The sequence below is a fragment of the Pygocentrus nattereri genome, chromosome 16, assembly GCF_015220715.1.
Source record: "Pygocentrus nattereri isolate fPygNat1 chromosome 16, fPygNat1.pri, whole genome shotgun sequence".
Classification (NCBI taxonomy): Eukaryota; Metazoa; Chordata; class Actinopteri; order Characiformes; family Serrasalmidae; genus Pygocentrus; species Pygocentrus nattereri.
Window position 1 is genome coordinate 34,592,765 of NC_051226.1, and position 12,357 is coordinate 34,605,121.

General features: G+C 39.7%; 1 protein-coding gene across 1 annotated transcript in view; it reads left to right on the forward strand.

Annotated features, from left to right (window-relative positions):
• The window catches only part of wdr91 (WD repeat domain 91), a 33,217-nt gene that overhangs the window by 2,028 nt on the left and 18,832 nt on the right, over positions 1-12,357 (forward strand). The window contains exons 3-9 of the mRNA XM_037545667.1: positions 3,645-3,824; positions 6,158-6,365; positions 6,809-6,891; positions 7,375-7,481; positions 9,537-9,705; positions 10,810-10,953; positions 11,156-11,343. Of these exons, the coding sequence (XP_037401564.1) occupies positions 3,645-3,824; positions 6,158-6,365; positions 6,809-6,891; positions 7,375-7,481; positions 9,537-9,705; positions 10,810-10,953; positions 11,156-11,343 (1,079 nt within the window). The remainder of the gene's footprint in view (positions 1-3,644; positions 3,825-6,157; positions 6,366-6,808; positions 6,892-7,374; positions 7,482-9,536; positions 9,706-10,809; positions 10,954-11,155; positions 11,344-12,357) is intronic.

The window sequence follows — 12,357 nt, forward strand, 5'->3', positions numbered from 1 at the left end:
GGTTCTTCGAGTGTTAATGGCTCTATATGAAACAGTTCCCTTTACTGAAGAACCATCTTGTGTAAGAGTGTAGAGAAACTCTCAGAGTTAGGATTGTTCACAGTGGTGGTGATGGGAACCGGACGTCCACCTCTAAAATCTCCCTCACAGAACGTTCCTACATGAAATGGTTCCTACATGGAAATGATGACTGAGTCGTCGGCTAAAATCTATTTTAAACCATTCTCATCCATTCTTGGTGGAGGGATACATGCATGCAGGGCGCTGTGAGGCAAAATAGTCCCCAAAGAAAACCTACAATTTTCCACAGTTCCACAGTTTTCCCATCACAAATGTTCCATATAAACCTCAGACGACTCGTGTAGGTTCTCTGGTGGTTCTGGATGGTAAATAAAATGTCTATATTTGTTGTAGTCATGGTGACGCCTGGTTCCCATCACCACCACTGTAAAGACATCTGAACCATTTCACACCAAAGCCACTCTGGATCACTCTGTTCACACCTCACACACTATGATGTTAGTTATGCAGACGTTGTGGAGAATGGGTGGAAAGCCCTAATAAGTCAGTACGACTGTTCGGATGCTGACATAAGAGGAAAAAAGCAAAATAATTCAGCACACAAATGAGGTACAAAATCATTGAGAATGTAGCTTTATTTTAGAAGAAAAGAAATAATTCCTACATTTCTGTCCTGCTTATTCCCAGATAGGAGCTCAAACATTTCTCCAGTGGCTGGTTTGACCTTTAGACCATTATATTAAGTTTTCCATTGGCAGGAAATCAAATATTCGCTTATGAAGCCTGGAATTGCCAGAGGATTATCAGAAAACTGAAAACCACTGTGTGGGTCATTCCGCAGAAACATCCACTTTTCTACCTCTCCAAAGGTGTCACTGGTGTTACCGATCGTCATCGGTGTTCCGCGTAAGGAAAAGGTAACGCCGGAGACATTTCCAATGAAAAACGCGTTTTATACAAACATCTGCTACAGAGAATTTAATCTAAAATATGACATTCAGTCCATTTTTTTAATCCAAATTTTTCACCATGACCTCAGAATAAAGCAGGTCACACCAGTGACGTCAGCTGAAAGCTTCACATGAAATCATGAGCCAAGTGAGAAAGTCTCTGAGAACTGAAAGACACAGCGGACCCACCCTGAGCTTTTCTTCATAGATCCTCAGAAAACGGGTAAAAGGAAGTCGAGGGATGTCATCGGCGTGACTTTTACCTCTAAATAAGAGTTTTTGCACGGTAACACCGGTGACCCGACTCCTGGCAACAACAACTTTCATTATACGTTTTATTACGTTTGTTTGTTTTCTTTGTCATTTAATGTATACATTCCATCGTCATGTAGAGATTATTGTAGTTAAAATGGCAGAAAAAACATGTTTTTACCCTCAAAAATGTGGCCTCAGGTTTCACACATGACTGTGGGAACCAGCTCTTCTGTGGTGCTTGGAATTCTATATGACGTATGTTTAAAAACCAATAATGCTGAATTGAGGCTCAAGAAGGTGGAATTGTTCAAGTAACTTACTGTTTTGTTTTAAAAGGTAAATAAATTGTAACCCTGACATGTTTTGTGAGTATAATGTATTGTGTCTGTCAATGCTAGGGACACAAAAATGGACGTTTCTGTAGAATGACCCATATACACACCGAAGTGAAGCCAGTTGGCCTCAATATTCTGGTCTATTATGTCATTGGAATTGGTGTAGATATTCAATACGTGGACATCTAAACTCATCTTAATATTCCTGTAGCTCACATTAGTTATCAGAGCATGAAGCGCGAAGCCGCAGTGAACAAACGAAACCACTTAAATTATGATTGCAGTCACAAACTGCATGTACGTGAAGTAAAATGTTTGAAACCTGCTACTAAGATCTGATTGGTTGCTAAGATGATCAGCTCATTATAATATAATACAAACATTTATCATTTAGTGAATTTGTCACATTTCAAATCTTATTCTTAGCACTTGTCTGTTTATCTTGAAGACTTTAGACTGACTGCCCCTTCTGTTTAAAATTACAATAAGTGGGTGAAATGTGCCATCAACTGAGTACGTATGCTAATAACCAAGTGAAATAAACTAATAACTAAATGAAATGTCAGTAACTGAGCGAGTGCAAATACCTGAGTAAAATTTGGCAGTATCTGAGTGAAAAATGCCAATAACTGAGTGAAATTTTCCAATAACTAAGTGACATTTGCCAGTATCCGAGTCGAATATACCATTACTAGAGTCAAATATGCTAATATCTGAGTAAAATATGCCGTTTTCTGAGTGAAATATGCTAATTTCAGAGTCAAATATGCTAATAACTAAATGAAATGTGCCAGTAACTGAGTCAAATATGCTAATGTCTCAGTCAAATATTCTAGTATTAGAGTCAAATATGCAAATAACTCAGGAAAATATGCTAATAAATGCATGTTTTATGCTAATATCTGAGGAAAATGTGTTGATAAATACATGAAATATCCCAATAACTCAGTTAAATATGCCAGTAACTATTTAACAGTAAGGATGTTATGAATCCTCTCTGGTTTTATATGCTAGTAATTACGAACTTATTTACATCTTGCATTAACATGCATTTTTGGACTACATTCGCCCTTCACTTGACTGCATGAAAAGCCAGATGTAAACACACTTAGGGTTCACTGGATTACTCAAATCACAGTCTGAGGTGGTCAGAGAGGGATCCTGTGTAAATCGAATGGATTTCCTTTATCCGTATAGAATTATGTGAGTGGCATTGAGGCTTCGAGTAACTTGAAATTTGTAGATTACTGCATAGTGTGTGCTGTATGTAGATCTTTACTCCACTCGTTGGGACTTTATATGGATCCACGCAGTTTCTCCAAGTCTTGCGTTGAGTTTGAGCATTTGCAGCATATAAACAAAGAATAAGCCCTGCCAATATGGCGGAACGAGCACATAATACAGCATGACGTTGGCTCCCAAGCCTCACAACTTGCACTTCCCTGCACACATGTAGCTCCTAGACTGCCAAAAAAATAAATAAAAGCCTCCACCTTAATCAAGGTTAGACCGCCTGACGTCAGTCCATTTTCAACCGTGGATTAGATGACTTTTCTGTGAATATTCCAAAAAATTGACCATAAGTCAAGGTGGACATGTTATTCTTGATGAACCATGTCAGGGATGGAAAAAACTACAATTATCAATGTTTAATAAAATCAGAAAATAACTCAAGGACGCAGTAAAATTATTATATAAAAATATTCTCAAAAGTGTTTTTATATTAAATTGATGTTTTTTATGAACATAGAAGCTGATATACTTTTGGGCAAATGATTGATGTTAAAATTAGTTTTATTTAATGAAAGATTTTAAATTATCATGTAAAATCATATATGTAATATTTAAAATGCGCTATTTTCAAGGAATTACTGTTCTTACTGTGGATATGAAATTACACAAAACATTTTTATTGATTTTTTTTTTTTTTTTTTGTCTAAGAAATGGTTTTATATTGCAACATTTTTTTTCATTAATATTTTCATCCATTTTATTATTGTTGTTGTTATTTTTATGTGATCAACGAATAATAATAAAGATAATCTTCCATGTATCCACATTAATGAGAGCTGTTTTGCCACAGGTTGATAAAATAATCGACCAGCTTCAGCAGTTCATTCAAGGCTATGACCTGGCCGGACTGAAGGAGTACTGGAGCTACCTGGACCGTAGGCTCTTCTGTAGATTGGAGGATGTCTACAGGCCCACGGTCAACAAGCTGAGGACCAGCCTCTTCCGCTACTACCTCGTGCACACCGTGCAGGTAAAACATTGTCTTTACTAAAGAACCCTTGAAGATCATTTTTTAGTGTCTACTTTAGCAAAAAAATTGTTTTAAGTTTTAAGAGCTGGTGAAACGCCTGTAGGTGAGCTAGACCAATCTGAAGCCACCAAATGTCCGTGTGTTGTGACATCACAACCACAACCCACCGGCAGTTTGACGCACTGTGTTTAGGGGTCAAGCCTTGAGCCAGAAAGGTGGGTATTCTGGTCTTGTTGGCCAAAATTAATCCGGGATTTGATATTATCCCGCAAATCATCCAGCCCTACAGTCCAAACTAGAGTTTGGGTTTTTATATGGCGTATCTTTGACGTCGTATCTATTTGTTATGCTTGATGAGTCATTTGGTTTCATGTTGCAGAGGTTGAAGTGTGCCAAGTAATACGAGCAGGTGGTCTTTGTATTCTTTGATTGGTCAGAAATTTGGCAGGGGTTCTGTTACAGTCATGTTTGCCATTGTACTGGGAGATTCACTCGAAAGAGGCCCCGAATATTCTGTTGTAACTCCTGTTAGGATGAAGTAATCCGAACCAAAAAAAATGCGGCGTACCTTGACGTGTGATTGATGATGGCATTACATGCGATGCTGGAAATGATCTCTGTTTTCTGCCAGACACATTCCGATGCGGCACTCCATGTTCCTGATATATCGACAAGCATTAAAGAGGTTAAATGTCCCGACGGCTGTCCAGCGCCTACCTCATCGCTCCGACGCAGTGGCATTCCGGCTTGTTCGAAGCTCCATATACTGAGGAGCACATTGCACGTTGTTTCGTTCAGATTGCTTCATCCTAGCGAGAGTTATTACCGAATATTCGGGGCCTCTTTCAAATGAATCTCACTGTTTTATGACGGGCTAATTTTTATTACCTTATCACAGTATAAAATCCAGATTCATCCCTCACATAGATTCTTGATAAAGTGTGTTGTCATACTTTGTTGAACAAAAATAAAGATATGCATTGAATCAGAGTAATTAAAAAAAAGCTTTTTTGGTGATTGGTAAAGAAATATTTTGGTGAAAAATCTTTTTTTTTCCCACCCAATTTCTCACTTATGTCAGAAATAGCCAGCCAAGACGTTCCTAGCCCAGATGTTGCTTCTGTAGTGTAGAACTGGAGTGTTGATGCTAATATTGCTAACGAACAATAGAACTCAATAGTCACCCAAATCATTTCTGTGAAACTACATCCTTGAAACATCTTTCAGGTCTTTGTTACGCTGGTGCAGACTTACTGATGTGCTTCAGGACACAGTATGACTTATTGTGAGCTGTATAAATGAACAATGTATAGGCAGGAAGCCAGTTTAGACAGTTTAGAGTCTTTGTTAGCAAAACGCCTCAGGAGCAAAAGTGCTGATGTAGCCTTTGTCAGGAGTTAAATGTCGAAAAAGGAAACATGCAAACAGAAAAATCACAGAAATACTCGCAGGTTGTTTCATCCAAGTCAGATCTTGAGACTTCAGTAGAGCATTTTGATTTAGTCTCAATATTAGCTGCAGGTATTGCATATAAGCATCCTTAGCAACAGCATGTAATTCCCCAAAAGTCTCAGAAATTAGGACTCATTTTGTGTCCACGATGTTCAGTAGACTCATTTCAGCCAACACAAGGCTGTTTTCAGTCTAATTGCTAGAGGACCAGGAGCTCCCCCTTGTGGACGATCTTATTAAAAATGAGCGAGTGACAACAGAGCCGGTTTATTTGGTGTCTGTCCTCTTCCTATTTCGCTCGTTATATCAAGAACAGACTGCAAAACACCAGAGGGTTTTTCTACTGCAAATGGCTTTGGGGCAGCAGAGCGCTGGCATTACTGCTACTGAGTGCTGATTGGTTGGCGAGCGGAGCGGCTCATTGGCTGTTTATGTTTATGAACATACATGAGGCGCCATTTTAAACAACTATAACTTGAGTTTAATGGCGTTTAATAATATCACAGCAGTGTTAAAATGATTTTTTTTTTCCTGTTCGGTGTTGAAATGAAAGTAGTTTTACATTTAAAAATATTTAAGCATTTATAAAGTATGATTTTACTCAAATGCTCCATTTCAGCGCTCAATTTCATTTTGGACTCGATCGGGAGCGCCCTCTTGTGTTTGAGAAACCCAGAAGTGGGAATTCTCCTCACTACAAGTTCTCTGGTTACAAGCCAGGTCCAAGAAATCTGAGATTTCATTTTTTTTAATAGAGTTTTAATTTAAATTTTTAAGCATGGCTACAGTTTAGCATGAAAAGTCCTTGGGCTAGCATGGTTTACATGGTATTTCATATTCAGAGTTGATGAGTAGGATTACCGTTTCTTTCTCCTCCTCAGATGAAGAATCAGGAGAAGACTCAGGAGTTTTTCCAGAAGCAGGCGGTGGAGTTGCAGGGGCAGGTGGAGTGGCGGGATTGGTTCGTTTTGCCCTTTATCCCCGCGCCGGAGCAGAATCCAGCGTTTTCTCCGTATTTCTCCCGCCAGTGGGCCGACACTTTCCTCGTCTCGCTCCACAACTTCCTCAGCGTTCTCTTCCAGTGCATGCATATCCTTACACCTTCACCACTGCCTGCCTTTAGCGTGTTCGTATTGCAGTTTATGGATGAAAGTTACTTAGATGTCAAAATTATTGCTCCTGTTTTTATATTTAGAAATATATTTTAGTTTTTATGTAACATTAGTTTCACTTTTAGTTTAGACGCCTTAGGGTCTAAAATTTATGGAAAACACTTCATGGCCAATTTATTAGAAACCCCTCCTCTGTAGAGCTTTCAGTTAGAGACTGAAGCCCATCTGTTGATGCATAGTGTGGGCTAGCCATCCTCTAGCCCTTCATCCGTGGTGTGTTTCTGACCACAGAGCTTCTCTTTTTAATATGGCGAGAATATATAATATAGTGGACAGTGAGTGGAAGTAGAAGATGGGAGTTTGTAATAAAGGTGGTTCTGACTGTTAATACGTTTCTATAAAGCTCCTTAATGTTCTCACCCCAGCCAGTCCTTCTGAGCTTTGATGCAGAGGTGCAGAGGACCACCAGCATTCAGGAGGAGAACGAACAGCTGCGCCAGATAGTAAAGCATTTTTACATTCATTCACCGAAAGTTTAGCACAGACTGCATTCACTGATTAATATTGTCAGGGCATTAGCCTTATGGATATTATGAACTGAGCAGAAATTAAAATATCTCTGCATACTTTGTTAGTCCCTTTTCACCCTGTTCCTCAGTGGTCAGGACCCCCACAGGAGCCTCACAGAGCAGGTATTATTTGGGTGGTGGACCATACTCAGCACACCATACTCAGCGCTACACACACTAATACGCCACTATCAGTGTTACTGCTGAGAATGACCCACCACACATATAATACGTGCTCTGTGGTGGTCCTGTGAGGGTCCTGACCATTGAGGAACAGGGTAGCAAAGTGTGTGTGTGTGTGCGTGCGTGTGCATGCGTGTGTGTGCGTGTGTGTGTGTGTGTGTGTGTGTGTGTGTGTGTGTGTGTGTACTCCACAGCCAGAAAGCTGATATTTGATGTTTGTGTTCTACGTTTCAGTTGTTTGCACTTCAAGGAGAATCGAAGCCCAAGAAGTCCGAGGAGGTGGTGCATCACAAACTGCCCGCCTACGTCCAGCACATGGACAGACTGGGCGACACAGAGCTGTGAGGGCCACTTTCAGACCGGGACGTTTTGGGGACGGGGTGTTTTTATTTCCCTACAAAGAAGGCTCCTTGCCTTAGCCTTTGTAAATACTTCAGACAACTAACTTATTACACGACTGGTACTAACCGTCTTTTAACAGGGAATAAAAATTCACTTGAACTGTGGTTTTTCTCCCGACGGCCTACGGTCTTGTTTTTCTCACTTGTATTTTCCAGAGACACTCTGTAGTGGTTTCTGTTTTTGTTCCTGATAAATCTTGTCCGCTGCCCAGTGATGCTTATTATGTCTTACCTTGGGCTTCTCTATTGATTCTCTTCATAGGCCTTCAGTCCAGGTTCCAGTCCTGGATTTGGTTAAATAACACAAATCCTGTAAATGTTGATGGAACCGATTGGCCACCTTGTCTCATAATTACAAAATCCAGGATCTGATTTAAGACCTGGGCACACGCTACACGCGTGGGCAAAAGTTTTGGCGCCCCTGGTCAAACGTCTTTTTCTTGATATGTGAAAACAGGTGAACGCGTCCTCTACAGGTAACACACTTCTTCGTATTTTCAGACACAATTTTACACATTTTTGGAGAAAAATAAAGCAGAAAATGTAGCCACTACTGGGCCCAAAGTTTTATTACACACTTTTATAACTTAAGAATAGCTCAGCCAATTTGTCCCTGTAGTTACTGAGTAATAAGTTTTAGTATATAATAAGCCTGAGATTGTAAATTGTAGGGGTGAACTCCTATTTGCTACCTGTAGAGAAGGTGTGTTAACTTGTAATTTGACCAAGAGTGTTGAAACTTTAGCGCAAATTTATAGAAGTGAAGGCTGGTATTTGAATGCTGGTCGAACTACATGTTGATTTTCTAAGTGAAAATAATTTTTAATGCGCAATTACTGTTTATTTGCTTAACATATAGGTAATAATGCAAAGGTAAAATGTGGTATTTACGGGCATTTCTGTTTATTTCCTTCTGCGACGGTAAATTCAGCCAGTAAATTGAAATGCGTGGTAAAATGTGCTGGAACATGTCATAAGTTCTCTTTTAAGGGCATTTGAACTTATTTTGACTTAGAAAATCAACAAAATGTGTAAATTTGACCAGGGTGCCAAAACTTATGCAAACGTAATGTTCATATGTCTCCCAAACCCAAACTGTGTGCCTCTTATCTCCAGTCCAAAGCCTAAATATGCGAACATGTCTTAACTGATCGTCTACATTTGGGGTGAATTTGATTCTAAGGTCACAAGACGGTCTTAAAGGAAAATTCCACAATTTTTATTTTTAAATCTGCTTATTTTAATGATAACATGTAAACAGAGTCGTTCAGAGCGGTTTGGTGTGAAATGTTTTAGAGAAACTTGGAGTAAGAATCGTTCACAGTGGTGATGATAGGAACCAGACGTCCACCTCTAAAATCTTCCTCACAGAAAGTTCTTACAGGAAATGGTTATGAATTCACTGCCTGATGACTGAGACACTGTTTTATGATCGTTTTGAGAAGGTTTTGGTCTTAAAACCCATTCATGGTGGAGGGATACATAATATGAAGCGCGCTGTGAGGCAAAATAGTCCCTAAAGAAAACAGATTTATTTCAGATTTTCCACTATTTTCCCATCGTGAACATTCCATATAAACTCAGTTGACTCGTATAGGTTCTCTGGTGGTTCTGGATAGTAAATAAAATGTTTATATTTGTGTTGTAGTCATGGCGACCCCTGGTTCCTGTCACCACCACTGTAAAGACATCTGAAACATTTCACACCAAATCCACTGTTGGTGGAGTTTTCCTTTAACATTCCTATGTTGCAAACAGCTGTTTCTCGGAAAGCTCTTGCAGGCCTTATTGTGAGCAGGGATTGTGGAGGTGCATTGATTTATTCCTCCAGAGAGCAGATGATGACCAAGAGGACAGTGTGAGTAAGGAGGAGAGAGCAGTGTGTGACGGTGTAGTTTTTGCATGTTAAGGAGAGTGAGGTGTGTGTGTGTGTGTGTGTGTGTGTGTGTGTGTGTGTGTGTGTGTGTGTGTGGGTGGGTGTGTCTTTGGTCACAGGGATCTGGTGACGAGTCAGCGCACTGCTAACCCCTCCACGCCTTCCAGAAACTTCTTCTCCACCTTCTTACCCCAGGGCAGAAGAGCCACGACCCGAACCCCTCAGGGACCCCCTGGTTCCTCACCCACCCAGGCAGCCCTTGGCAGGAAGGACACCACAGCCAGTCAGGTCAGAGTCTGAGTTGCTATGGGGACAAGCCAACCCCGCTCAGGAATGTTGTTGTTGCTGTTGTCATTGTCGTTCTTGTCGTTCTTGTTGTCATTGTTGATGTTCTTGTTGTCATCATTATTGTTGTTCTTGTCATCGTTGTTGTTTCTTGTTGACGTTGTTGTTGTTGTCTTCTCCAAAATGTCTGTTTCTGCTGAGTCTTTATCTTCTGACTGGACTGTCACTCCATATTAATACATTCTGTCATTTTAAATCTAACGGTAAGTCTGTAAACAACGTAGAGACATGAAAAGTGTTTTAGATATTTTGTTCAATATTTTAAGTAACATGAACATATTAAATTATAAAAGAGATGCAATATTTTTATGTGAAGTTACCACATATGAAATAAAAGGTATTTGGATATTAAATTTATTACAGTTTTATTTTAAGAATTATCATTTTGAATATTAATTTTATTACAGTGTAATTATGTTTATTAATTTTATTACTGCATACTAATTTTATTATAACTTTGTTTTTGTAATATGTTGTAATATTTTTAGAATTTCACTCTGGATATTAATTTTATCCTAGCTTTTTTTTTTTTTTTTAACTTGGTTTTAGATATTAATTCTTTTAGAACTTCATTCAAGATATTAATTTTATTAGAACTTTATTCTGTACATTAGATTTATTAGAACTTCACTCTGGATGTTAATTTTATTAGAACTTTATTCTGTACATTAGATTTATTAGAACTTCACTCTGGATATGAATTTTAGTAGAACTTTATTCTTTACATTAGATTTATTAGAATTTCATGCTAGATATTAAGTTTATTCAAACTTTATTCTGGATATGAATTTTATTAGAACTTTATTCTAGATATTGATTTTCTTAGATTTTCACTGGATATTCATTCTATTAGACTTTTTTTGTGGACCTTCATTTTACTGTAGCTTGGATATGCATTTTATGAGAAATTTGAATAATTTTGAATGATGATTCCAGATTTGCATGTGCAAATCTAACGCCCACTTCAGAAGAATCACTGAAGGCTGGATCACTGGTTCTTGTGTTGATTCTGAGAAAATCAGCTTAAACAGTGTCTTTGATCTCCAGGCTGTGAAGGCGAAAGACCCTACAGCCTCAAAGGATTCCAAGATGACGGTGACCGTAGAGCCAGGCACTGGTCACTCCAGACAGAAGAGACACATGGACCATGAGAAGGAGAGGAAGGAACTGTTCTCCAAACACCCACAACAGGTCTGACACACTTGGAGAATATGTTTAAACTTACGGTTCCTGATATATAGTTACGGCATCTGTTAAAATTTTGTTTTACTAAATGAGACGTTGCTGTGGTGAAGGAAGAGCTTATTATTCAGCTATTATGAATTATTCAGTACCTACTGAGCATTATTCAGTAGCTACGTTTAATAGTTGGTCTCTGTGTGTTTGTGTCCAGAGTTCTGAGAAAAAAGCAGAAAGTTCGGACACTGAAACTCAGCCCGAGTGTGAAACCTCAGACGTGCCCTCCAATCAGGCGCGAGTAGGAGGTGAAGTGGGCGGCGCAGGGGCGGGGCCAGAGCAACCATTCATCAAGCTCAGTCAGGAGGAGTACGGGGAGCATCATTCGTCCATCATGCATTGCAGGTAGGCGTCGATAAACGGTCCAAGTGAAGTGACCGGTGCTGCCTGCTGGTTCTTAACTTTTTCTGTTCAAACCTAGATTTTTCGAAACCAAGACTTATATTTTATTAACCTTCACTTTTAAATCAAACTTTCGTAACTTTTGTACACTGACGGTAAACAAATATTCAGAAACTTTTGTTTTTGTTGTTTATTGTTCACTTCCAGTACATGTATCCACTTCATATTTACACATTCACTCGTCTGGCTTCACACACATATGAAATTGAGTGACATCCCATTCTTAATCCATAGGGTTTAATATGATGTCGGCCCACCCTTTGCAGCTATAACAGCTTCAACTCTTCTAGAAAGGCTTTCCACAAGTGTTGGGTGTGTGTTTATGGGAATTTTTGACCGTTCTTCCAGAAGTGCATTTGTGAGGTCAGACACTGATGTTGGACGTGAAGGCCTGGCTCACGGTCTCCGCTCTAATTCATCCCAAAGGTGTTCTGTCGGGTTGAGGTCAGGACTCTGCAGGCCAATCAAGTTCTTCCACACCAAACTGGCTCATCCATGTCTTTATGGACCTGCTTTGTGCACTGATGTGCAGTCATGTTGGAACAGGAAGGGGTCGTCCCCAAACTGTTCCCACAAAGTTGGGATCATGAAATTGTCCAAAATCTCTTGGTACTGAAGCTTTAAGAGTTCCTTTCACTGGAACTAAGGGGCCGAGCCCAACTCCTGAAAAACAACCCCACACCATGATCCCCCCTCCACCAAACTTTACACTTGGCACAATGCAGTCAGACGAGTACTGTTTTACCGTTTTGGCAACCGCTACACCCAGACTCGTCCATCAGATTGCCAGATGGAGAAGCGTGATTGGTCACTCCAGAGAACATGTCTCCACTGCTCTAGAGTCCAGTGGCAGCGCTTTACACCACTGCATTCCACGCTTTGCATTGCGCTTGGTGATGTAAGGCTTTGATGCGGCTGCTCGGCCGTGGAAACCCATTCCATGAAGCTCTCTACGCT